This window comes from Solea solea, chromosome 2 (genome assembly GCF_958295425.1).
Source record: "Solea solea chromosome 2, fSolSol10.1, whole genome shotgun sequence".
NCBI classification, from domain to species: Eukaryota; Metazoa; Chordata; class Actinopteri; order Pleuronectiformes; family Soleidae; genus Solea; species Solea solea.
In genome coordinates this window covers 22,289,883-22,317,818 of record NC_081135.1, presented here as the reverse complement: position 1 = coordinate 22,317,818, position 27,936 = coordinate 22,289,883, and the positions used below count along the sequence as shown (strand labels likewise).

The 27,936-nt window shown below is 38.8% G+C and overlaps 4 protein-coding genes and 1 long non-coding RNA gene across 11 annotated transcripts in view; 2 read left to right on the top strand and 3 right to left on the bottom strand.

The window, feature by feature from the left end:
• gsk3ba (glycogen synthase kinase 3 beta, genome duplicate a) overlaps positions 1–3,574 on the top strand; it is a 30,326-nt gene extending 26,752 nt beyond the window's left edge. For all 4 annotated transcript variants that reach the window (XM_058613591.1, XM_058613600.1, XM_058613572.1 and 1 more), the window contains one exon: positions 313–3,574. In XM_058613591.1, the coding sequence (XP_058469574.1) occupies positions 313–383 (71 nt within the window). In that variant the 3' untranslated portion in view covers positions 384–3,574. The remainder of the gene's footprint in view (positions 1–312) is intronic.
• Positions 3,575–3,676: 102 nt separating this feature from the next.
• On the bottom strand, positions 3,677–10,540 carry nr1i2 (nuclear receptor subfamily 1, group I, member 2). Of its 4 annotated transcripts, none has more exons than XM_058613540.1 (9): positions 9,954–10,540; positions 8,382–8,560; positions 7,649–7,779; positions 6,817–6,986; positions 6,430–6,725; positions 6,196–6,341; positions 4,958–5,074; positions 4,659–4,764; positions 3,677–4,575 (listed from the first exon to the last, which is right to left on the bottom strand). In XM_058613540.1, exons 2-9 carry the CDS (start codon positions 8,552–8,554, stop codon positions 4,419–4,421), a joined length of 1,296 nt encoding a protein of 431 aa, XP_058469523.1. In that variant the 5' UTR covers positions 8,555–8,560; positions 9,954–10,540; the 3' UTR covers positions 3,677–4,418. The 4 variants fall into 4 exon arrangements, with proteins under 4 accessions (XP_058469523.1, XP_058469514.1, XP_058469542.1 ...); XM_058613531.1 differs by having other exon boundaries at positions 9,958–10,539; XM_058613549.1 differs by having other exon boundaries at positions 4,416–4,559; positions 9,958–10,539.
• A 3,975-nt stretch (positions 10,541–14,515) lies between these two features.
• On the bottom strand, positions 14,516–17,335 carry LOC131477085 (uncharacterized). The gene is made up of 3 exons (XR_009243444.1): positions 17,263–17,335; positions 15,077–16,939; positions 14,516–14,655 (listed from the first exon to the last, which is right to left on the bottom strand). It is a non-coding gene; the product is annotated as an uncharacterized LOC131477085 (long non-coding RNA).
• si:ch211-214p13.9 (cell surface glycoprotein CD200 receptor 1-A) lies at positions 14,614–22,531 on the top strand. Its single transcript, XM_058654807.1, has 6 exons — positions 14,614–14,741; positions 18,406–18,711; positions 19,890–20,159; positions 21,572–21,668; positions 21,764–21,806; positions 21,923–22,531. Exons 1-6 carry the CDS (start codon positions 14,672–14,674, stop codon positions 21,989–21,991), a joined length of 855 nt encoding a protein of 284 aa, XP_058510790.1. The 5' UTR covers positions 14,614–14,671; the 3' UTR covers positions 21,992–22,531.
• Positions 22,532–22,940: 409 nt separating this feature from the next.
• si:ch211-214p13.7 (uncharacterized) lies at positions 22,941–26,095 on the bottom strand. The gene is made up of 4 exons (XM_058622554.1): positions 26,004–26,095; positions 25,491–25,516; positions 25,348–25,388; positions 22,941–25,048 (listed from the first exon to the last, which is right to left on the bottom strand). The coding sequence occupies exons 1-4, from the start codon at positions 26,021–26,023 to the stop codon at positions 24,872–24,874; spliced, it is 264 nt and encodes an 87-aa protein (XP_058478537.1). The 5' UTR covers positions 26,024–26,095; the 3' UTR covers positions 22,941–24,871.
• Between the last annotated feature and the right edge of the window lie 1,841 nt (positions 26,096–27,936).

Sequence of the window (27,936 nt, the reverse complement as noted above, 5' to 3'; positions counted from 1 at the left end):
TAAGTTTATTTACTTGTATTCTTTGACTGATTAGTTGTACATGTGCTAATACCAGATGTCCTCGCATAATCTTAAACAAGTTTCCATGGTTACTGTTTTCTTCATTGTCTCTTTTGACCGGAAGAAGCGTGTGCTGTCAACTGAACTGGAACGTTTTGTGCTAACGGACTCAAAATGGAAGTGTGCTCATGTTTGAAGGTGTAGGGTCAGCTTTTACATGTTACTGTGGGGAAACTATGACCCCGGCCTAATGAAGTGTGTGTGTATTTTGTCACTTTTCCTTTAAAAATCATCTTATGCTCTTGACCATAGATGGCAGCAGCACAGAGCGAGGTCCCAGCAACACCACCGCCTCTGCCTCAGCCTCCAACTCCACCTCCTGAGTCCACACACACCACTTGCCCTGCCCCGGTCTTAGCCCCAGCCCACAGCCTTGCCGTTGCCCCAGCCTGGGGGTGAGCTCTGCTCAGCTCTGCTCTGCCCTGCTCTCCCCCCTGACAGCAGCGGAGTGATGCTGATGCAGTCATGGTTCAACAGCTAGACAACAGCCCTTACAACGCAAACCACAAACCACAAACACAAACCGAACATCCCCCTAATCTGCCTCTGTTATCTCCCGACTGGCCCCCTCTCATCCAGCTGTTTGAACTGTACTCCATCCTTCCTCACTGACATCTGTCCGTGCTCTTCCAAATGGGGAAACAATGTGCAGGGCCAAAGGTGTTGTCGACTGTACTATTGATAAAAGTACACCGTACATGTATACACACAATGCTAGCCTGCTAATGTTTGTAAGTGGACAATCTGTAGAAAAAGAAGTCCTAAGCTTTTTCCCCTGTCCCTGGCTCCTTTCGTCCTCCCTTGCATTGGTCTATTTTTCTGCATCCTCATCCTGTGATCTCAGACCCCCTCCCCCACCCCTCCTCCTTTGGTTCCTCCTGTAGTGCATGGCCTGAGTATGGTTAGGATCACCTGGGGGCGGGGACACCGTACCCCCTCACACTTCTCACCTCCACCTCCGTAAACAAGGCATGAGGCTCACGCACGCGTATACAAACACACAAGCACACATACACACACGTGAAACGCACACACATGCAGACACTCATGAAACACACACACACAAACCGATGCATGACGATCCTTATGTATGTGGGGAAAGCAGTCCATTTGTTGGGGCTAAGCTTAGACAGGTTGTTTTTTTTGTTTGTTTGTTTGTTTGTTTGTTTGTTTTTCCCCTTGCCTGGGGTTTGTTTTTAAATGGTTAGTCAGCTGTTTTACTCGAACCTCGCTTGTGTTCTTTTGTTTTTGTTTTCGTAATTCAGGGCAGATGTTTTATCGGATTGCCATGTGCGATGGATGTGACATGTATCTGGTCCTGTGTGCTTGTATAATATATACATACAATACAAAACAAACATGCATACATACACAGTTTATATATTACTTTTCCTTATGTATAAAAAGTATATATAGATATATGTATATTAACTACAATGGTTCAGAAATCAGTTATGGTGAGCTCATATCTGGCAGAGCAGTGGCAATATTTGCCGCTGCCTGAAGACGATAGATTTAGATTTGGTGGGGTTTTGTTTTTTTCAGTCTGTTGCTGGAGTGTGGTTAGATTCCAGCAGTCACGTCTCTCTTCTCCTGTGTTTGTATTACGGTTGTATATGGATTTAGGGCACTGCTCTATTCCCCATTCTGTACACAGACTGTTTCTGTGACAGTTCAGACAGTTCTCTAGACATCTTACCTTGTCTAGATCTTCCTCTTTGTCTCCGTAAAGAATTACAAGATGTTCCTCAACACTTTGTCTTTCCTTCTGAGAGATCTTAGTGATGGTCCTTGGCTTCACCACTGACTTCCTCATGTGTTGTGACCACTGACTCAAGTGTTATAGCCTAGCCTTCGTTCTCTTTCACCTGCCGCACATAGAGCCACTCGGTACAGTCTGTCAAAGCATCTTATTTACAGAGAATATTCACCACATCGAGAAAAAGAAAAAAGAAAGAAAAAAACCCCGATAAATATAAAAGCTGAATTTGTATATACAGTATAAATGCTCCTCACCAAAATCCTGACTTGTATGTGGTTTTTTTAATGTTATGTTGATTATTTTTTCCATGTTGTGTTCAAGATATATATACATATATATACGTGTGTATATATATGTATATATATGCAGACCCATGTACTGTTTATGAGCAAAAACAAAGATGACAAAGGGTAGAGAATGATATAAAAAAAAAAGAAAAAAAAACAGAATCAGGTGATGTTGTTTTTGGATATTGTAGATGATGATAATGATGATCAGCTTTATCCAGCCATATGTTCAATCTTACCTGTACAGTACAGTAGATGACAGCTGTATTATTGTAACAAGAACTAGTCATGTATAGTGTAACTATAGTTTGGAGTGCCTTTGCTTTCATACACCTTCGCCTTGTTTACCTATCCCCCCCCCCCAAACCCAGTCCATGACACCCCGTCCACTCACCCACCCTAATATTGTGACTCTCCCTTTGGTGCTGTTGAATGTCCTACAATACACACACACACACACACACACTCTTCCAGTTGATTTCCCCCACTCTTCCCTCTTTTCATTGCACATTTAACGTCATATACAGATATTGTTAATTGTAAGGATATTTTTCTCCTTAACTGAATTAAGATTAAGTCAACAAGTGTTTATTTTAAATAGATATTTTATCTTGGACTCACATGCGCACACACACACACACACATATACACCACAGTCCTAGCACAGACCCCCGGGCATGTATTATGTGGTGTGCAGGGGTGGTGTTGTGGATGGCAGCAGGGTTTTTTGTTTTGTTTTGTTTTTGTTTGTTCTAAATGAAAGGCCTCATATACTGTATATGTACAATACAGTACCGTTTCTGTATTACTCACAGTGTTGGTTCTGTTACCAAAGCCAAACTATGATGTAGTTGTGATGAGCCATCCTCAGAGGCAATAATATATTCTGACTCTTCTTCTCTCTGGATATTTTGTTGTTTCTCTGTCCTTTTACGTGTCTTTCCTCCTCCCTGTCTGCATATTCAGGGGGGGATTCAGTAGCACCTAAAGGGGTTGAGTCATGTAGCCTTTATCCTGTCTCCTGCTTGCTGTAATTTTGCATTCATGAACGTGTTGCTTCCCTCCACCAGAAAGTCTGACCACTTCACCCTACCCCTTAAGTCCAGTTCAATGAAAAACCACAAATGCTACCAAAAAAAAAGAAGACAAACAAGTATATATGTTAGTATATTATTGTACTAGCATGTATGCTAGTTTAATATGCTAAGTGGGTTCAACTGGGGTTAAAGAAGAGAAAAATAATAGAAAATACTACAAAAACATCCTGTATAACAGTACTATTACTTGAATGCCTCTGTTTGTGACTGAAATTTTTATTTCTTTTTTTTTTTCTCCCCTTTTTTTGTTCTGTGAAGGTATGCTAAATGTGCACCTCTGTAAATATTCCCCCTGCGTGCTCTGAGGAATAGTTCCCTGGTACTGTAATTTGCATTAAATAAAGAGTAGGATAGCCTGGAAATGATAATACTCTGCGTCTTTTACTTCTTATAATTAATGTGCTCAATGAGTGAAGCTGTTCAGAGTATAATTTTGGTTGCTCAGTGTCAAAAGTGTCTAAAATTTAAGAATAAAACATGTTGCTACATGTTTTTGACAGAAAATACCTTCAAATGTTCGCATCCTAACAGAATTTGTTCACTGTAGCTTGTCTTGGAATGATGTTTATTGATTTCTCCTTTATAAAAAGTAGTTCTTTTTTAACAGCACTTCAAATTTTTTAAAGGGTTAAACACCATGTTTGCTGTGGCATCAGTCAGTTTTACAACCACCACAAGGTACTGTTTGCTGTTTGCTCTGCCGAAAGTGACCCTTCACCACAGTCTGAGGAGCCACTCAGTTGTATCAGTTTTTATTGAAGCAGTTTTGTTTCACATGATTGAAAACCAAACAACAACCAGACATAACAAATGTAAAAAACTAACAAAAAAAACATTGTCTTAGCAACTGCTTCTACTTCTTCCGTTATGTGAGAAAATACACACTTCCAGCTCCCAGGCCGTTCTGTGCAACATTCAGAAATAAACATGTCAAAACTTTAAGTCAACATTCAGTAATATGTGTGAGCTAAACAAACAGCAGCGATGACAAAGTCGGCCTTGCACAACAGCTAAAAAAAAATCAACTCTAAAACTCGGTTTCCTCAGCTTGTGAGCAGTTTGCAGAGGACAGGATGCTTTGTATTTCAACGGGACTTCACTCAAGTACATTTCTGGTATTTCTGCCTCATCTGTACAATAGAATACTGTATATCTTTTAATTTGACGTCCTTGTTGAATAGGCGAGGAGGAGCCAAGAGTGCTTGAGCTGTATCAGAAGTCATTACAGGAGTCTTTACTGACCACCTCCAGTATGAGAGGAGAGATATCGTCAGGCTGGATGTCCTGGATCTGCAAAACCTGTTTGCAGTACTCCTCTGTCATTGTTCTCATCTCCGTAAGACAGGCCACCACCTTTGGAAACAGCAAGCTAGAGTCACAGAGGAAATGACGGCGGATCAGTGTGTGAAAGGTTTCAGACTGAGCTGACTTGACATTTGCTACTTCACTCACTGTTTTTCTGGGCCTGTTCTCTTGCAGTCAATCCAGGTTTTTAGTGTCAGTGCCACGTTTTCATGAAGCTTATCGATCACGCTGTGCTGCTGCACACCTGGACGATCTGATAGGTCAAACAACATAATCTCTACATCATGACAAATCTCGACTAATCCGAAGCAAGTTGAGGTCTGAAAAGATTTTTAAGGCTTTGATACAAATGCAAACAATTTTCAGGATTTAAATATTGACACTGTTCATAAATGATTGATTCCACACCCCTGAGATGATGAAAACTGATGAAAACCTGCTGCTACCTGCAGAAAACAGGGACATGGCTTGCATGAGAACATACTCTTCTTCCTGCAGCCCCAGTCTGCGCAGTGTATGATGAAATCTGAACAGAGGCTCTAGTAGAAGTGGCTGGAAACCCGCTATAAAATTATAGGAGAGACAGCAATGCATGAGGCGTTGTCAGGAAATGTTACTGTAAATTGCACTAAATTAACATTGCACCCTTTACAAGACGTCACTCTTTTTACATATATAACAACCTGAAGCCTTAACTATGACATGAAATGTAGACTTGTTAAGACTTTTGAATATACAATATTGATATTAAGGTAAATGTCTACCATACATTTACCTTAATATCAATATTGTATATTCAAAAGTCTTAAAAGCTTAAATTAATGTTAAAGGGTAAATTCATTGGTAAGACCTCATCTAGCTGATCACAAAGTGAAACTATAACATATGATTTTTATTTGAAATATAATGGTCTCATCCGGACTGTCTCCCAATGTGACTGTACACCACTGTCTCAACGTAATATTGTTTAAGTTCTATTGTTTTTTTATTCCACACAATAACTCACTGATGATTATCGAGCGATCCTTTATGTGATCTGTATGGCATTTCTAAAATTGTGGTTCTGATATTAAATAATATATACTGTAATTCACACCATAATTATTTACCTAAGCAAAAAAGAGGCAGTATTAACACCGAGTTGCTTGTCGTCGGTGGTTAGTTCAGTCTGACTGAGTGTAACATGGAGTAACATATACCTCACACTTTGTACAAGTATTTACTGTGATGCACACATTCCTCTGTTATCTGAGTCACCAACGAAGCTACAGAGCTTTTGAGAGACACGTGTGCACATGTCACAGTGGGAGAGACGCGATCAACAGTTTGTCTCATGTTTAGAAAAGGAGCTGTAAACACCAGTTTGACAGCATTCTTAGGAGTGCAGTGAGTTTTGCAGATGATACCATGTGATCAGAAGAGAAGCATATGGTGTCTAAAGACACGCACATAATATATTATATTTTCAGATTGCAAATGTTGCTGTAAATCCGGTTAGACATTGACTTGAATTGAATGAATGTGTGTTTAAATATGACTTTTACAGAGATAAAGATCATTATTTTGATCCTTTTTGTATTTATGTGAGTTTTAAGGTCTTTTTATGGTCTGGATGTATCATTGATGCTTTCAGAACAGTATAAACTGCCAATAATAACATGCTTGTTAATGTAAGTAGTCTCACCTCGTACACCGTCATCTATGCAGTATGGAATCTGACCACACTCCCAGATGTTTGTTTTTGCATTGAACACCATGTTGAAGCGGATCTGCATGATTTCGAATGCGGCTCCTTTGAGCAGAGCAATTTGATCCTCTATGGTTAAAGACCTGTAAGAGACCAGTGTAGCATTGACACACAACACATTGTGATAGACAGACAATTGTCCTGTCACTCTGTACTGAAGCATACATTTACCGGAAGTCCGGAAGACTTTTGGAGAAACAAATGATGTCCTGGATCATGTAGGTGGTCAGGTCAGCCATGTGTGGAAGAGCAGTAAAAACGCTGCTTTTTCCAACCTTTTCTCCTTCAGAGGAGCCACAGAGACCAGAGGACGAGGAGGAGGAGTTGGCATGTGAGGATGTTCTGGGGTCTGTGGCAGATTTACTCGATTCAGTGCAGGTGCCTGTGGAGCAGTTGGTCAGTGGCTGAAAGGGCTTGCTTGTAGGCTGGTTGTACTCGCTCACAGAGAGGATGATTCTGTCCATAGGCTAAAAAACAAACAAACCCCAGAATACTTCAGATGATAAGAGTAAATAATGTCCGAGGACAGGTGAAATGTGCTAATAGGCATTCACTCACCCTAAAGCCACTGAAGCGTGAAAATTCTGAGTCAAATGTGCTGTGGTGGCCACAGAGAAGCTCCTGAATGGTTTCCTCCTGCTGGGAAGAAAGCTGTTTTGGGACATCAAACATCTTTTTCTTCTTGATTCGCATCCTCCTCTTGAGTACATCCCTCTCAGACATGACCACTAAGGAGACACAAACCATGAAGTAGATCAAATATTGTATTTGAATTACTACTACATTCACACTTTAAATCAATCTATTTAAAGGCCCTGTGTGTAACATTTAGGAGGGTTTATCGGCAGAAATAAAACACAGGATACACCCGATAAGTATGTTTACATAAGTTTAGAATCACCTCGCAAAAAAAATTGTTTCGTTTTCATAGCCGTAGAGTAAGTCTAATATGTACTTCAGTCAGGGGCCTTGCCTTACAGAGGCCGCTGTCTTGTGCCACCATGTTTCTGCAGCAGCCGTAGTTCCATGATGCACGTCGGAAAGGAAGGGGTGAGTGGAGGAGTCCTCCATTTGTTACAGTCTCAACATCACATGTCACTAATTCTTTTACACTGAACCTCTAATGCTGGAGAAATACCAATGATATAGAGTAAGGATTCTGGGGCTATTCTAGAATTATATACGTGTGATCATGATCAGAGGTGATCCTAGACTCTAGGGGGCCCCAGTCAGGCAAAGGTCACGAGGCTGTCAGGCCCACTCTTCTGCATGTTGCTGGCCAGTTTCCCGGCTGTGACTTCTCATTTCACTCTGATGCTTGTTTTCACCACATACAAACATTCTTTTTGAAATTATAACGGGTTATTTGTTGCATCTGGATGTCACTTACTGTCTCTGCGCATGCCTATGGACTGGCATTTATTGAAGCGACAGGCTTGACATGACCTGCGGTTGTTTTTGGTTATAGCGCAATTATTCATGAATGGACAGTGGAGCTGCATTGACCTCTGTATGGCACGTCTGGAAAAAAAAAAAAAAAAGAAAAACAAAAGACACACATGTTATCATTATGTGACATTCAGGCACCATACTGGCCACACTGGCACCATATGTTGTTTCAGAAATGTCACGTTATCTGACCTGAAGTGGGTCATATGTAGCATCTGACTAAATAAATCAAATCTGTTGTCAACAGTCATTAATATATATGTAGATTATATTACAGCAGCATATTACAAGTATGCCCCAGTGTTATGGTCCATAGTATTTTAAAAGTAATAGTATTCAGAAACACCAATCCACTGGAATTGCAATGTAGTTTATAGAGGAACATAACATGAATACATTAAGCACACATTATCTTCAACAACTTTACCATATGGCATGTCAGAAAATGTACAGCGTAATCTGTAAATCAGTCTTGATGATAATGATAATGCTTAGGTTTTTTTGTTTTTGATTCAAGCCCACATACACAATTAACTATATTTAAGAAACACCAAGGAGCATTTTATCATCTCTACCCTACCATAGATATATATGACGACGTTACGCTATGTTAGAACATAAAGTATGTCTGTGACAGGAGAGGAAACAGAGGGGAAGATGAATGAAACCAACACCTGAAAAATCCCTTACAGCCTTCACATGTCAGGGCATTGAAGTGGTAACCTCTGGCCTGGTCTCCACACACACCACACACTCTGGACTCGTCATCGTCAGACGTGTTTTCCTCCTCGTCCTTCTGGGTGAGCTCTTCATAGATGGGGCACCCTCCACTGGCCTCCTCGCTCATTCTCACCTGAAGTGATCATTAGCATCATTGACGTCAGTGTTTTTGTATAGGCAGAGTTTGTGGTAAGCGTGAGGTTTCAGGGCTGACAAGTGTGAGCACAAACAACCTCCATGAGGTTGAGCTTATACCACTTCCTGAAGAAAAGGAAAATCACTTTTTTTGTTCACGTCACTATTATGATGCTCATGTCTTCTTATAGGGCAAAGGTGCAGAGGTACTCAATTGAGTCACTTAAAGTCTATTAAAAGTTTTTGATTCATCCATTCTCCACCGCAGAGTGTTTAGTCAAACTCTGCCAAAGTCTATTTTAAAGCAACAATTGCTCTCAAGTGTTTGGAAACACTGGCGTTTATTCTGCAGCAACCATGGGGTTCAAATTATTTCTAAAGGCTTTAATCCAGCATTGAAATCTGGTTAAGTATTACAGAGAAAATCTGAAGAATACACTTTTTTTGCAATTATAAATTTTATATAATTCAAATCTAAAACATGTCTTGACATTTACAATGCAAATTAGGGCAGAAATATGGGGAGAACAACACACGGGGAGAACATGCAAACTCCATGCATAAAGGTCCTTGTACCAACTGTGTGGCCCCCATGTCTTTATCAAAAGTAGAAACAAATGACCTGTATGGGTGTAACGATGTTGCGGAAAACAGTACAATAGTTTGTCTATGAGGATGATCTACTGAGCTGCAGGAGTCCCGTCAGCTGTATGTAACACATGAATAGGTTTTTTATAATTTCCATCTATATTCATGTTCAGTACAGGGCCCTACATTATACACCAGGTGGTGCTGTTGCAAAGGTCTGGGTGTTGTTCCCGTACTACAAACACATGCCCTCAGTCCTCAGTGGAAAGATGAACTTTGATTTCTGCTGGTTGTGCTGACAGGATTGGGAACATAAAACACACTCATCACTGCTTTGTCCAGTGCAACTTCACAGCATGACACGACATGAAATAATATAACATCATGGGATTACACAGCATCACTGTATATCACATCAACACACCGTTTACAGTATGACAACAATAGAATGTGAATCTGCTGTGAGTGAAACATACAACTAAACACACACACACACACAGGTTTGTGCAGCTGTTCTTCTGAAGACACTATATTAACTGCCATTCATGAGGACTACTGTTCCTGACAAGGTAACGACATAAACAAATGACTTTCAATCAACTAAGTTCACTTAAACTAAAGTCAACAGGTCATTTGAAACTGTCTTCATATAACTTGCTAAATTGAGTTTAGTTTGAATGAACTTTTTCAAGTTCATCCCACCCTTTTTCTCTTTTCTGTGTTTTCAGTCCAGTCACCTCACCCTTCTCTACCTGGTTAAAGGTAAACTTCTAATCCAACCAACACCAAGACCGTTTACATACTGACTTGGTGACTCCAGATGTCCAAACAGCTGGACGTAGCTTCGTCCCACAGGGTTTCCCTTCACTGCAGTTCCTTGGATATCTTGGATTTCCTGAACAATCAAAAGTTGATACAGTCACAGTCACTTCCTGTTATGCTGGATGTGTTGTTTGACACTGGGCTGGCTGCAACATGCATTCCTGACTGCAGCCCATAAAAAGGCGGGGATAGACGTCTGGCCCGCCCACGCCATTTACAATCTGTCAACACAGTGACCTCATGGGCAACAAGTGGACTTCTCTTAGTTTTACTATGACGGAAAAGGGACCCCAGCTCTGCCGTAAATTGTTATAATCATTGATAACATCTACAGGAAAAATCAGAACAGAAAAACCGTATAAAGCATAAGGAAACAACTCCACCTCTAACTCAACTGAAGATTATAGCAGACGCCGACATGTGGGAAGGTCCCAGCGAGAATGCTTTATTATCCAAGATCTGGATTTCTATTTTGTTCAGTCCTGTATAAAGTGGAATAAAAATATAAAAGGGAATAAAAGGGATACTTAATTTGTAAACTTTGTAAAAGTACAAGTATCTTACCAGAAAATGACTTCTCACTTTTCTGTGAGAAGTCACTTTTTTTTTTAAAAAATAATATTACTTAATAAGTAAAAGTCTTAAGGTATATTACATTTACTGTACTTAAGTATCAAAAAGTAATTTTCTGAGGAGTTAGGATTGAGCCATGGTGGCTAAGTGGTAGGGCAAGTTGTCTTTCAACTGGAAGGTTGTGGGTTCAATCCTCTGCTAGTCTGTATGTGTCCTTGAGCAAGACACTTAACCCCCTGTTGCAGCATGTGAATGGGTGAATGACAAAACTGTAGTGTAAAGCAGCTCATCAAGACTAGAAAAGCTCTATATAAATACAGACCATTACCAACTCCTCTTCTTCTGATTTTATTTGGTAGTAACAAGTAGCAAAAAATAGTTAAGTTAACAAGTACAGTAACAAAGTATTAGTTACATTACAACATTTTGTTTAGGCCCAGGTCAAACCAACGTGTCAGCACCGTCAATTAATAGTTTTGACCACTTGGGGGCAGCAGACATAAGCTTTGACCACAAGGCAATGAGTAAAAGGCAAAGGCCATAGATATTGATGTCAATGTGTAGAGTCAGTCAGTCAGTCATCATCTACCGCTTTATCCTCCGCCAGAGGGTCGCGGGGGGTGCTGTGCCAATCTCAGCTACATCGGGTGATAGGCGGGGTACACCCTGGACAGTTCGCCAGTCCATCGCAGGGCCACACACAGATAGAGACAAACAACCATTCACTCCCACGGTCAATTTAGAGTGTCCAATTTACCTATCCCCACATTGCATGTTTTTGGACTGTGGGAGGAAGCCGGAGAACCAGGAGAGAACCCACGCACACACGGGGAGAACATGCAAACTCCATGCAGAAAGGCCCTTGTTCCAACCGGGGCTCGAACCTGTGTCTTCTCGCTGCAAGGAGAGTGCTGCGAGTGCTAACCACTACACCACCGTGTGGCCCATGTGTAGAGTCACTTTATGTAAATGGTGAAATAAAGAAGCAGGTTGGTGAATATTATGTCATGGTAATTATTCCTTCATTAAGGTTTACACACCACATTTGAAAAGCCAAGATACTACCGTTTTGACAATGACAACTTTGGGGTCAACGTTAAGGTAAAAATAAAAATAAAAAAAATAATCCACTTTAATTTTATACTTCATTGTTGTTTTTATGCATCTTTATCTTCCCTGTTGAATGTTGACATCAACAAGAAGTCACTCTTATCAAGAGGAAGCACACACACACTGGTTTCCATGACTTCAGAGGAAATTGCAATGACTTACATTTATTTCCTGAAGACTTTCTCTAACGTTAGCCTTAATTACTAATGGTCTAATTGTAATCCTTACCCTGACCTATAACCTAAACACAACCCTGACCTCAGAATAACTTTAAAAACATGTCTTCACATGTTATGGGGCACTTATTTTTGTCCCCGTAAGGAAGACAAGTCCCCATAATATGATTGTGTAGTCCCACAACATGAGGAATACCAGGTACGCACACACACACGCGCACACATAGACATAATGCATTCCCTAACCCCTTACCTTAACCATCATAACTAAATCCCTAAACCTAACCTTTACTCTAACCCTAATCCTAATTTATCCATAATTTACCCCTAAAACCCTAACCCTAAAAAGAAGTGAGGATCAGCCAAAATGTCCTCACTTTACTAAAAAAGTCCTCACTCCATAACACACACACAGATTTGTCCTTTGAAGGACTTCTCGCTGACTGCACTGACTTCCATTCATTTGGACTGCGTAACCAACACATTATCCCTAACCAGTTAAGACCTAACCCTAACCATAACCTGCCCACAATCTAAACCTAACCAGTTGGCTCATTAGGACCAGGTTTTGTGTCAGTGTTTATGCCAAAAAAGGTTCTGAAGGAGAAACAAATACAAGTACACCCACACACACCCACAAACACATTATACTCCCATATTTGGAGAGAGTGCTGACCTATACCAACACTATTTCAAAGCTAAAATGTTTTGCAATTCTGTGGAGAGCTATTTCCTTTACATCACATGTGCCAGCTCACAGTCAGCTGTTCATGCTCTACGTGATACACAAACAGTGTCTCATATTACGTCTCAAAAAAAGGAGAACAGCATTGTGTCTGGGTTTAGCTTACATGCAGATATTTCCTTCCTCCCATAAGTGTCAACTCCTCATACCAGTTGCTGAGCTTTCGTTATTATGCAAATAATATAACAAATGTGAAAGAAACATGTCTTTTTGTTTGTCTCTTTTGTGACCGTTAATAGGAGGATGTCTCTGTGTGAGTGAAACCACAGTCTAACCACACACATGGGCTGTTGTTTTATTATCACTGATCTGCAAACGGAAGAGGATTAGGGCCACATAATTTAAACTCAGAATTCTGAGTTTAAACTCTGTGGCCCTAATCCTCTTCCCTAGCGACAACCCCTTCACCTACATGAACACGTTTCATCGGCACACGTAAGAAGCGCTGTAGTGCGTTCTCCGCAGAGCGACATGTTCTTACGCCAAAACAGAAACCAACAGTTTCCACATACAGCTTACTCAGCATGTATGATTTCTTGAAATCTACACACCTCATCGGTTTATAGGTTTACTGATCACAACTATTGCAAAAATATTTCAACCCTGAAAGGCTGTCTACCTTAAAGGTACAGTGTGTAAAAGTTAATAACATTTATTGTTATTAACTTTTACTTAACTGTTAACTTAACTATTAACTTAACTTAACTATTAACCAAGGGTGTTGAAGAACCAAGCATGAAAACTCAAAAGATGTTTAGTTGGTCCATGGCGGGTTAGTGTAAAAAACATGGTGGTCAAATATAAAAGGTTCCTTCTGTGGTAATGAAAAACAACAATTCATACAATAATGCTGTGTTTCCATCATGGTACGGTTTTGGTTTGGCACAGAGGTAAAGTGTGGGCTTGTGTGGGCTGTGATGATAGACATGTAGCAGGACATCATACCGGTGTGACGACATCGAACGAGAGACGCAGCAAACGACAATAGAGGACGTCCAGCAGCTCTTTTTGTGGCTGTTTGTCCCAGCGAGACGTCGAGCTTTTGTACGAGAATAGAATCCTAGAATAACCATGGGATAGTTACACCATTTCTTTGACATATACAGTATATATATCATTTAATTTTTAACATGACACATGAAAGAAGGTCACATACATACATACATACATAAAGAAACATATAACATTAGGTAGTGACCAATCAGCTGAACATTGTGGGCGGAGCCACCCTGACCGTACCATACTGTTTTACTCACGGTTATTTTGGTACAAATCCTAATGGGAACGCAAAAAAATATGTACTGTACTGAACTGAACCTTTTTAAAAACCCTTTTATCTTCAGTTTCTTATAAATGGAAATCATTTCACCCAAATTTGTCATGGTTATAATGTTCTATCATTTAAACTGATCGTAACTCAGCTTTTAAACTAAACGTAATTATTTTGTAGAATTTTATACTGCATTAGTTTTCATTCTATGAAGACAAAGAGTAAGGCATTTATACAAGTTTTTAAGGAGAGTATATATTACTCTCCTCAAAACTAGAGCGTATTATACCAAAACCAACATGATGAATACCCAACACAGGAAATGGCAGAGAATAAGTTTATAGTTTATACCGGCTAAATAATGTTTGTCTAATGTTTGACACAAATATGACAGAGGGTGATCATGTGACAGGCAAGAAAGGAAACTTGTTTCTTATCAGATGACATCCTGTGTGTGTGGGGGGAAAAGGCAGCTGTTTGAGTGGAAAGCAGTGTGGAGAGGGGGAAGAGAAAAAGGGAGGGATTTGTTAGTCATGGGTACGTTACATTTGTATGATATAAAGCATGTCACAGATTTTCACTTTGTCTGGGGGAGGTGAAGAACGAAATGAAAGAATGAAAGTTGCAGACTAGAGAGAAAGTAAAGTTGCTCAGGGACGCTTCAGTGACATGGCAGCACAGGAAGATCCTCACTGCTAAGTCTGATGTCGATGCAGACAGATTTAAGGAATGAGGACTTAAAGACTGGACTCGCCGATGTCTCTGTTGCTGGAGTGTGGAACACTGTAGAAGTCCCTTCACAGAAGAACCTGAAGGCAAACGGGGATGAGGGACGTGATGTGGATTTGTGTTGCAGTTATCCTCTTAGTGTCTAAAGTTTGGAGCCTTGATTCAGGTTTGAACATTTTAATACTTTAGGAAAAAATCTTTTAAAAACAAATATTACGAGTTCAGACAACAGCCTTGTACAGCATGTTTCTACACAGCTTTTTATGAATGTGTCATTTGTGGTACTTTACACTGTTAGTAAATACTTTACCTGTGATTCAACTTCAGTATCATGGTCCCGAGAAGTCGTAAAAAGGCGTTAAATGTAAATGTGAGCTGCTTTGTGATTTTTTGGTTAAATCAAGGTTATATGACTCATGATGCAAACTCTCAGTGGAAATAATATGTATGCACACTGGAGGTGGCATGATGCAGAAGCTAGCAAGAGAGAAAAAAACTTACCATAACAGGCGCTGTGGTTTCTAAATGAACAAGTAGCACTTGTGGAAATCATGATTTCAGATAAAGGTTACAGGGGCATCTTTCCTCCACTGTGGGTCTGGGACAGGAGCGAGACAGACTTCTGTTTGAGAGCGACGGTTTCACTGTCTCTGCTTCCGTCACACTGTCTCACACCGTAATCACACCCTGCTGTACACACAAGTCCATAAATATTAAAGGTTCAAGAGTTTTACACTATACTTAAGACACCAAAACTCTATTTCTATAAATATTAAATACATTTCGGCAGATTTGTCCTCTCGTCTCACATCCTAACTGGCTAACTAATGAATACTAATGAATCACAGCAATTATTGCCCTGCTGATTGAATATGTCTCTTCAACACCTTCTTCTTTCTAACTGACAGCACTCTAATTCACTAACTCTTTTTCCTACTGTACATTGATCATTTCTCGCAGGAACTATTCAGAGCATGTCTGTGAACTCCAGCACTGATGGTAAAAATTATTTTCGTGTTTTTGTTATCTCCACGTATATTTTTGCAGCATGAGTAAAATTTTAAGAAAAGAAAGTAATGTGTGCTTGTTCCTAGAGAGGCAGTAGAGTGGCTCAAGCTACAAGATGGACATAGACAGCTTGATAGAGTTTTATTTTAGGCTGGGAATGAGCTACAAAGACATTCTGAAAAGCCTGTCATTGCAAGGCATTATTACCAAGAGGCATTTAAACAGAATATTGTTTAGAGGCAGGTTTCTTTACCGGCGCAGGTACGACAATAACAACACAACACCGCTCGATTTGCTTACCCAGGTGTCCAGGAATGATAATATTATTAATTAGTATTTCGTGCGCACATTACACTTATTTCGTGGCCACGAAGTAGTATTTCGTGCGCACGTTATAGTTTTTTTTACCATGTCATGTCCGGGGCTCCGTACTAATCCACACTATGTCATTTAGCTTGACATGCTGTTGCTGTAGCAATCACGCCATGATGAAAGCAGAGGATTGAAAAAAGTCACGTAGTTGTGCTTTAAAGTCATATTAGTGCTGCAAATTATAATTTGTTTTCCTTTATTTTTACTATTTTGTGTTTGTCTGCTTCTGATTCTTGCTCGATTAGCTCCTTCTTCCCCCGCGACTCACAAAGATAAAGATAAAGATGATAAAATTAGTGATGTGTTTTTGTAAGAACATACATACTGTCATTTCATCGTTTATGCATAAATGATAAAATGATGGGTTAAAAATAACCCAATTTGGGTTGTTTTTTAACCCAAGGGCCGGGTCACTATTGCACCAGCCCATCAGCAGTTATTTTGACCCAGCAAGATGGGTTGGTCCATTTTAACCCACCAGATGAGTTTCAACTACATATATTCGTTATATATTATATCCAAATGCTGGATCAAATATACCAGATTAATTCTAACACATTACAGTACAGTCTATAAGAAAATAAACTGCAATACCGATATCTATAAAATTGTTAAACTACAAACCTATAACAAAATACATACTAGATTTGGTCATGCAAAGCATATATTATGCAATAAACACTTAAACAATATTGGAATCTTGGAAAAAAAGTATTATTGTCCACAATATAAATGTTTTCTAATTCAGGTCACTGCATGGAACAGTTAAAATCAGTATCAGTAAACACCTAAACATGCTACTTGCATGCAAGTACTTGGAGGAACTTGACCAGTCTGGACTCCCGGAAAACTGAAGAATTGATCCTTCTTGAGAAACTTCTTGAGAAACATCTTGAGAAACTTGAGCCTAGGGCCAGCTTGTAATCAGCTCTTTGATGGTGGCCTCATCTAAAAGAAGAAAACTTTCCTCATCAATCCCCTCCTCTGAAAGAGAAACATAGAAAAAAACGACATCTTTGTGTCGAGGAGCAGAAAACAAAAATGTTACATGGAAGCTATATGCATATTCCATCATTTATTATTAAAAAAAAATAGAATGAAGCCCTGAAAGCCTACAAAAGGCATGTGCCCTATTCATTTAGTTGAGTCACTGACACATTACATGGAAGCTGTTGAAAAAAGAGGAAATTATATTTCATAAGAATTTATACAAAAAGGAATGCAGTCATTTCAATGACTATCCAAATTATCCCTATGAATAGCAATGCAGACACTGATATGCTGTGGATGGGAAAAAAATGTCTTACCTTGAAATCTTTCTATAAGGTCTGGCAGTTGCCACTATGTCAAAGTATTGATGACAAAGCTGTCCATTTATCTGAAAAAAATGCAAAAATAAAATCACAATTAACTATTCAGATATCACCATGCCAAAAACAATGCAGACAAGCAGCAGAATGTAATCCAATGCTAAGACAACAAGGTTGTTTGTGGGTGCAACAGTGAACCAATCCTCCCTCTCTCCCTATGTATGTGTGTATATATATATATATATATATATATATATACACACATACATACATAAATATATACACACATACATATATACACACACATACACATATAGCGCAAAAAACGCCACATTAATACTGCCTAAAAACTTAAATTAGCGGTATAAATGACGCATGAATAGCATGGTTAGCTAGTATACATGTCAGAGAACAGCACACATTAAGGGTTTGACCGTAAACTGTACAATGACAGAGAAATGCATACCTGCAGAAGTACAGGTAGCTACAATACATCTCGTCACGTAGCACCGAGTGGGGCAATTAAGCTAACTCGCGCCAAAACCGCCACATTAAAACTGCCAATACAACTTAAATTAGAGGTATAAATGACACACAAATAGTATGGTTAGCTAGTATACATGTCAGAGAACAGCATATATTAAGACTTTAACCGTAAACTGTACAATGACAACCTAAAACAGTGCAAATGTGAAGCAGCATTGCTACAGCACAACTTATCCTCATCGATGCTTGCAGCACTTTGAGGGAGAGCGGGCGAGAGCTACCGAACTTACTTATAGTACACACACACACACATATATATATATATATATATATATATATATGTATATATATATATATATATATATATATATATATACATGTGTGTTTGACATGTAGTGTGTATAAACCTTTTATTATCTGCTTCACGACGACGACGATGCTGAGTCAGGTTCTGATTCGCGTGAGCGCTTGGTGCTTGGTGTGTGATTCACACAGTGTGAACCTTCTGTCCACGTGATGACGTTCGAAGCAAAAACAACCCAGGTGCTGAGTTAACCGATGTATGTTGGGTTTCGTAACCCAGCAGTTGGGTTGTTAAAATAACCCAGCATTTTTTAGGGTGTGGCTATGAATTATTCCTTCCATTTTTTTCAGGTATCCAAAATGTAACTTTCAACCTGGGGAGTGATGCCAATCTGACATGCAGTGATAAATCCTGGAATGAGACCATATATGTTATTTGGACCATCCAGCTGAAACACAGAACCTGTAAAATAGCCTGGAAGTATGGTGTTCCAGACATGAACAACTGCAGTGATGGAAAGTCCCTTGGAAAAAACTCCAAGGCTCAGTTTTATCTGAGCATCCCAAACTTTTCAACTGAAGACGTGGGGATTTACAAATGTGAGTCAGTTTTTTCCGGGGGAAACAAAAATGATGCATTCAACGTGACAATCACAGGTACGTGGTTATTTTTTCCCCCTCACATGAAAATATACTGTTTCCTCTGCATTATTTATCATCTGTGCTATTTATGTATTTATCAGAAAATGAGATGTTTAGCTCTGTAACGTTTGACGTTGTTTCCTCTAATAACAAGATCTGGTCACTGAAATCATGCAACAATTATATTTTTTTTATCCATCACATGTATCCAGTCTTGTATAAAGTACCTAAAAGGGATCATTCTATCTGGCCAGAAAATGACTTCAGTAGAAGTTGAAGTTACTTTTTATAATATTACTGAAGTAAAAGTATTAAAGTATATGACATTTACTGGACTTAAGTATCAAAGTAATTTTCTGATATAAAATGTACTTAAGTTTTAGAAGTAAAAGTATTAAAAAAGTGAAGAGTTGATTGAGCCATGGTTGCTCAGTGGTAGGGCGAGTTCTTGGCCCTGCTAGTCGATATAGTATGTGTCCTTGAGCAAGACACTTAAGACAAAATATCACTGACTGAGTACTAAGGCCAAACTGAAAAGAAAACAAAAAAAAAATCTTCAGAGAATAAATCATAATATTCCAAGAATAAAGTTGTAATATTATCAAAATAAAGTCGTAATATAATAATAATAATAATAATTTATTATTATTAATTAATGACTTAATTAATAATTAAGTCATTATTAATCAAGCAAAGACGATTAGCTGCAACCTGCAACAAGATGAGAAACGCAGAGCATTTTGTGAAGTTACATTTTGATTTGGCCTTCACATATAAGGAAACACATTTGGTACATCAGCAGCACATTATTATTAGCTTCAGGACTTTGTTTGTTTTCCATGAAGCTGAATTTGTTTCGAAGAATAATAATATAGTAAGATTATGACTTTATTCTCGTAAATATTACAACTTTATTCTCGTAATAGTACGACTTTATTCTTGAAAGATTCGATTTGTTATCCCTTTGTTGTTTGGCCCTAATACTCTGTCGTACACACAATATAGGGTTGTTACTAAACTCTTCTTTTTGTGACTTTAGTGTAAAGCCTTAAGTGTTAATGTCACATAATTCATGAATGTTGACACTTTAATGTCAAAGTATTTTATATTCATTTTAAGCAATAATCACGTGTGACAGCCAATACATTTCTCTTTTTGTTTGGTAAATCATATTGTCCCTTTTCTGTCTTTAGTTCCCCCTGAGACGTCAGCCTGGTTGGAGCATAGGGTCAACAAGATGGTGGCTGTCTGCAAAGCCGAAAGGGGAAGACCGGCAGCCAATATCAGCTGGAGTCTTCAGGGAAATGCACCGTTTGTAACAACCCACCATGATTCAGATGGATTTATTTCAGTGGAGAGTCATCTGGAGCTCACAGAGGGTGTGGATGCAGAGAACCTGACCTGTGTGATCAGGCACCCATACTGGAAACAAGAGAGGATTCTGGAGCCAGAGCTCAAAGAAGGTCAGGCTTTGGCAGATTTACAAGTGATGATTCTTAAGATGTCATAACTTTACTTTAGTTTTGTAAATAACTTTAGTTTTTGTAAGCCCGCGGGCCACATGCAGCCCCCCAATCAATTTCATGTGGCCTGCTACTTAATATCAAATTATAATGAGTTGTTTTTGTATGTTTTTTTATATAACATTTTGCATCATAAATATGCTTAGATTGTGAACTATAAATCGTTCCATATGAAAACAGACTTTTAAGTTGACCTTTTTTGTTGCTTGATTGGTCCCCAAACTAGACACTCTTATAGGCTTATAGGTCTTTGTGACTGGAAACGTTTAATTGTATGCTGCGTCCTTCATCTGAAAATGTGGTGTGTCAAGCAATACTATCAGACCTGACTCAGTTTGTGTGTACACACCACTATCCAATCCCATCCAACTTTATCTGTAAAGCACTTTAAAACAACCACAATCGACAAAAGTGCTGTACAGAATAATAAATAAAAGGCACAATAAATAAAAAGGCATTAAAGCTCACACAAGGTGATAAGATGCATCTAAAACAACTAGTGTTGTAGTACTCGAGTCTTTTGAAGGTCTCCGTCTTGTCTCGGTCTCGGACAAAGCGGACTCAGGATTTTATTTCAAGACCGGTCAAGACCACAGCTGTGGGAATATCAATAAATTGCCTGTGCATTTTTGGATTAACTTGTTAATATCATTACTATGATTGTGCGTAAATCGTATTGCTTGGGGTACAATCAATAACTTGACTCATTTATCATTTGAGATTTTTGTCACCGTTCACGACTGTCACCCCTCCCGCCCCCTTTCACACGCCCCCCACAAAAGTGCATGTGAGCGACAGAAGAGGAGGCCGTGAGAAGATGTCAGCCAACTCACCTATAATAAAATTTGGTTACCTGAACCACCAAGACTTTTTGTGCATAAATACCTCCAAAAGAAAACACAGCGCAACGTGTAAATTCTGCAAAGCGACGCTAACAGTCTTGGTCTCGACTTGGTCTCGGTTTAGGTGGTCTTGACTACAACACTAAAAACAACTAAAATAAATGAAAAGACATACAAAACGTGGATAAGACATAAGAAAGTGGATACAAACCACAATAAAAATAGATCAAATAATTTTTTTTAGCAGGAGAATTGTCTTGTGAGACTTCATGGGCACTTCTTTGTGTTTTCAGTCACAATGTTCAATGTTCCATTTGCTTCCATCTATATATAATTTCCTTTGTGCAGGGCCAGAATTGTTTATTTTGCATAGTTGACAATTATTTAAAATGTAACAGACTTCTTTATATATTCAAAAGTTACACACTGCAGTTTAAACATTTTAATGTTTGTTACATTACAAAAAAATCTAACATTTAATAAACATTTTTCTTATTTCTCTCACCGCAGGTTATTTTCTCTGGCTGCTCATCCTTATTGGTGTTGTAGTTGTTGTCGTTTTGGTGGGATTAGTATTTCTTGCACACAAGAAAATAATGATATTGAGGTAAGAAGTCTAAGTTGATGAAAACCAAATTTCAATGAGTCAAGCTTTTTTGTTGTTGAGTTGTTGATCTGGTTTGTGTATCCACATTTTGCCAGGCGTTGCGAGCAGTCTGAAATATCATTCTCCAAATCTCCACCGGTGGGTTGTTTTTGTGTGGTTTACTCTGGCATTTTTTTATCTCTTTTGTGTTGTTTTGTGCATCATTAAGTTTTGTTCATTTGTTCATTCAACACCGCTCTGTTTGTTTTTCACAGACAGAGGATGTGGAGGAAGTGGAGCCCTATGCCAGCTACGTTCAACGAGAGAACTCTATCTATAACTGAGTTGCAGTTTTTTTGCATCTTTCTCTCAGCCCCTCCAAACTTTTTTTCTCTCTCTCTCTCTCTCTCTCTCTCTTACACCCACATACGCACAAGGCGCTTTTTGAGAAAGTGAAGGCCAAGTTACGGTTTGTGACAGAGGATTGAGATGAAAGACACAGAAGCGTCGCACTTGACTGATGGAACCCTGTGTCACATATACTTGCTCCCATTAGCAATCTTTGCGGCCCTCTACTTTGTGTGTGGGTCTCATGGAAAACATTATCAGTCATAAATAAACTACAAACACAACGACTTAGTTGGAAAGAGTATGTCAGATGCCAGATGCAACATGTCTCAACTACAGAACTATGGACTGTTATTGTTGCTGGTGAAATTCATGGCCCATATTTAGGTATGACATGGATAAAGTAGAATATATAATATAGTAGATATTAGTAGTCGTAGTAATTCAGTGATACAACTGCCTCAGGATAATGTGGACAACTTTATGTTAAGATGTCATGTATTATTATGTAATTACATATATTAAAACTATGTCTAAACACATTGATCTCATTTCAGTTATTCTGTACAGGATTAAGGAGAATACCAAGTCAGACGTGAGATTTCCATTTGTTAATTGTCACTCAATTTGTTTCACAGTCTGTGGACTTGTTACTACTGTGTGTGTAGCGTTGTTATTGACTGGTATTACTGACAATAGCTAACAATGGTTAGCCCGTGACAAGTTTGAGTCCATTTTTTTCCTGACTTCTCTCTGGAATTTAGAGGTGACATCACTCCCAATGTAAGTGGAAACACAACATAAGAACAAGGTAAAGTACAAGGTGTGATTGTTTTACTTTTATTATCCTTTACTGAATATTAATAGGCTAAGTCACAGTTTTTTTTTTTTTTAATACATTGTTTTTCCACTCCACATTCAAAGAGAGTAAATATTCAGGTCAGCTCATGTCAGCAGTGAACTGTCTCTAAAAATAGAGTGTGTGTTGGGGGGAGTTGGGGGGAGTTCCTGGATTCTAAAAAAAGAATCCAGGAACTCTTCTGCCACCTGCTGGTGACAAACAGAGCACAGTCCACCGAGAGTACACTGTCGATAGATAGATACTTTATTCATCTCATATATGGCAATATGTTACAAAATAGAAGCATAAGAGGCATGCAAAGCACAGTCTTAATATAATATGAAATATAAAAAATATAAAAAGACGTTGAAAAATAAATGAATTATAAATCAGAAAGTTCCGTCATTACGGTGCAAAGGTGAGTGTGTGCATGCACATGTGTGTGTGTGTGTGTGTGTCATGTATGATGCAGGTTGAGGAGTCTAATGGCATGGGGGGAGGGATGATCTCCTCAGTCTGTCTGTGGAGCAGGACATTGACAGAAGCTGCTCCTCTGTCTGTGTTTGGTGCTGTGTAGTGGATGGTGTGGAATGTCTATGATGGACAGGAGCCTGTTGAGTGTGCGTCGCTCAGCTATGGATGTCAGGCTGTCCAGTTCTGTGCCTTTAACAGAGCCTGCCTTCCTTATTAGTTTGTCCAGGCGTGAAGTGTCCTTCTGTGTGTGAGGCTGCCACCCCCAGCACACCACTGAGTACATGAGGGCTACCACAGACCTGTAGAAGGTCTGTAGCAGCTTCCTGCAGACATTGAAGGATGCCAGCCTTCTAAGGAAGTACAGACGACTCTGTCCTTTCCTGCACAGAGCATGTGTGTGGTGGTCCAGTCCAGCCTGTCATCCAGCTGTACTCCCAGGTATTTGTAGGTGTGCACCACCTCCACACAGTCCCCTTTAATGAGAACTGGTTCCTGATGAGAACTGGCAACCTGGATCTCCGGATATCCACAACCATCTCCCTGGTCTTGGCGGTGTTTAGGAGCAGATGATTGCTGTCACACCATTTGACATATGGTAGCATAATAGATATTGGATTTTGTTTTTTGTAATTAAAGGTGTAATGCACAATATGCTTTTAAAGCAAATGCTGCAGCAACTGTAATTTACTACATGTGTAGATGTGATGATCACAAACATGTTCTCTCTCAAGTCAAAGGGTCATTGCATTGATAAGAAGCTTCAAAAGCAGTCTATGGTACACCTGGTAAAATAGAGCAACATTACTCCAATTAAACACACATCCAAAAAACTAAATAAACAATAAATCCTCAAGCCTTAATTATTATTATTGTTATGTTGCAAAATGAGGAGTAAATATGTGCTGCCTTTATTCATGATGGATTTGATAATGGGGCCACTGCACTGCACACACAATTTGATTGAACAGTCAGAGCTATAATTTTGTGATGTAACTTAAATTGGGCCAAACTGATACTGGTCAAAGCCTTGATTCTATTTCAACAAAAATATATCATAGCTGAAGCTTAGAGGGCGGAACAGACACAGATTCAGACAAATGATTAAATCTAGAAACAGGCATCAGTTGTAAAGCACCAAAGAGGAGAAAAAAAGAGGGTAAAGATCAAGCCTGTATCCGCAAAATCATGATAGATAGATAGATTTGTATACTGTTAGTGTAACTTCCAGTATAGTGGGACACCAACGTCCAGATCTGGAGATCAGATGTGGAGATGCCACTGTTGACTCGTTGACAATCTTCAGGTTTACCCCAGATATTCCCAGTTTCCTGAGGCTGAGCGTTGACTGTAAAGAGGCCGAAACGTGATGTAGGCTGGGAGAGAAACATCACTCGTGTGTATGTTCAAGTCCCTTAGAAGTGGAGAAAAACATTTCTTTCTCAGCCAGCTTTAAATGCTTTTTTTCTTTTTTTTTTTGTGTCAGTTTTGTTTTTGAGAATCAAACTTGAGCAGATCAACTGGAAACTGGAAACCCCACATCTTGCCCAAATGACCTCTGTATTTACCCCATAAGTACATACTCATCTTTAGATGAGCACTCAGACTCAGGCTCAGGTTGAAGTTTTGCTGGAACATTAACTGTGGCATAGTCAGAATCATCATAAGACACAGTTTTGGTTGTTTTTGAATCTTGGACAGTTCTGTGGTCAATGGAGGCGTACATGACATCCTCAGCAGGCTGTAAAAAGCAGAGAAAATTTTTAAATCAACTACAAATAGTTGATTGTATATTATAGAGTGCTACTGCAAGCATCACTTTTGTGGACTTCCTTTGAATAACTGAAAAAGCTTCATTTCCTTCTTTCTTTCACAACCAAGGGCAATGCTAATGATCACCCAGTATGCAAATCTGATGATGTGTAGCATCTCTGTCTGGACAAATATACACACACAGAAACACTCTCAGTCCTAAGAAAAGCTGTAACTGATAACGATGACGATTAATGCTCAACAAAAATAAACTCAGCACTGGTGTACCTCATTATCTTTGCTGGTTTTATCACTTGATGCAGAGTCACCTGAAAGAAATCATGTGATATATAAATCATATATAAATCATGTATAAATACAAACAAAGTGCATAATGTAGTCCAAAACTTTTGTTGTAAATGTGGTTTTACCTTTTCTTTTCTTCTTTCTTCTGGCACTGAAACACATTACAACTACGTTTCAGTTGTGTAGTTAGCACAGCAGTGTTTCGTTGAGAGGTAACAGTGTGTGTTGTAACAGGAAACACTGCATTTATTATTATCAGCCACATCAGACTGAAACAAACTGCATCTATCAGTGACTATGACATGGAACCTAGCATGCTTCTAGATCAAGGTCTCACATCTTTGTTGTGATAGTGACAAATACACTAAGGCTATTTTTGTCCAGCAAACACTATTTCCTTACTAAGGTGAACACAGACGCTGCATGTACACCACTGTTTCATGTAAAGAATGTCACACCATTATCTTTAAATGTAATATTGATTTAATATTTTATATATATATATATATATATATACACACACACATATATATATATATATACACACACATATATATATATATATATACATATATATATACATGTACACACATATTTTGTCATGCCACGGCACTACTTTATGAAAGACAATTACTTACTTTGAAGTGCAGTTTCCCATAATGTGTCCACAGAGGCTGTACTTATCAGCAGGTGAGCAACTACTAGACTGGTACTAGACACAGATATTACTGAAGGCACACAGGTCACCATGGAGAGCAAGAGAGAGAGAGAGACTTTTTTTTTATTTCCTGTATACACCCACACACTCACACACCCACACACAGCCTAAACATTATTTGGCAGAACTTGAAGATGAATGCCTAATGTTTCACAAGTGTACAATCTTTTGAACAGTTTTCAAAAGAATGAACCTTTTATATTAAGATTAGAAGAAGGGTCATCTCTATTGAGGCTGCTATTTTGGACAACTAATAGCCTATTTAGTTTTGATGCAAACTGAAGACCACACAACAGACTTGGAAGGAAGGGTGAGATGAAGGATGTTCAGCTGCAATATGCAGCTTAGCTACAAAATGTTCACACTACACCTTTAAGCGAACAACAATTCACAGTTTCCTTCTAATCCAGTGGTCTCAAACGTGCAGCCTGTGGGCCATATGTGGCCCTCCAAACAACATCAAGTTATAATGAGTCAGTTCAATATATTTGTTTGTTTGTTTTGTTTTGTATTAATAGATTCGTTTTGCATTTTTATTGGGAACTTAATATTGTTGCATGTTAAAACAAACACTTTTATTTTTAAATCTCCAATCCAACTTTATTTGTAAAGCACTTTAAAACAACCCCAGTGTTTTAAACCAAAGTGCTGTACAGAATGAATTAATAAATAAATGTAAAGACAAAACAATAAAAATCTAATGTGAAATACTGTCATAGATATTGCTACATTAATGTTGTTGTATATGACTATGTTAATCCAAGTAAAGTAAAAGTCTTTGCTTCCTGAATGACGCATATGCTGACACATTTTTAAGGTCAAAGCTTTCCTCCACAGTTATCTGAGCAGCATCTATTTGAAAACACATACACATAGATACTGTGACATTTATGATGACAGTGGAGCCACTGTTCATGCTTGTTATATTGTCTGATTTGCATGGTTGTGCAAATTAAATTGTCGAGCAAAATAAGGAAGTCAATGACCTTTTCCACTTACACACACACACACACACGTTTGCAACTCATTCATAGTGAGGACCCTCATGGACATAATGCATTTCCTACCCCCTTAACCTAACCTAGACCATCACAACTAAGTGCCTAACCCTAAACCAGGTCTTAACCTCCAAAAATCCCTTTAAGGATGTGAGGACCAGCCAAAATGTCCTCACTTTCCCAAAATGTCCTCACTCCGTATGGTACGGTTTTTGGTCCTCACAAAGCCACAAATACAAGAACAAACACAGACAATTTTCATGGATGAATGTAAATTGTCATAGCTACCTAGAGGGCAGTAAAGTAAACTTACCATGTAATATCATCTGTAGGTGGCGGATGTTTGAGTGACGGGTTCCTGTTCAGTAAAGGCCACTTTATGCACCAGAGGGCGCTGTTGGAAAAGTCTAGTTGTTACCCACACACTATTATGTCCTCTGTCCAAGACAGAAATGTTCACTTTTTGCTGGTTTTGTTGAGAGAATTAAGAAATTAAAATCACAATCACTCCTCTAATGTAAAGACATGATATGATATGAGACAAGACTCAAAATAAAGTGACTCTACTGTGAGGGAAAAAAAAACATATAACGTCCTTGTAGTTATTTTTAAGAAGCTCTGTTGGTGTTGGTTCTAGTTGCATTTTTTTTCTAAAGAAAAAACATCCAGGTGATTTCAAAAGCAGATAACCTTTATTTTGTAAAAAAAAGAATGAACCTTTTATATTAAGATTAGAAGAATGCCACTTTTTTCTGACTTTGAAGTCCGGCTCCATGGTTACCTGAGCCATATAGGGCAATGTGGTTGTGTTGGTGAGATGAATCTATACAAACAGGGGTCTCTGTGCAGACACAG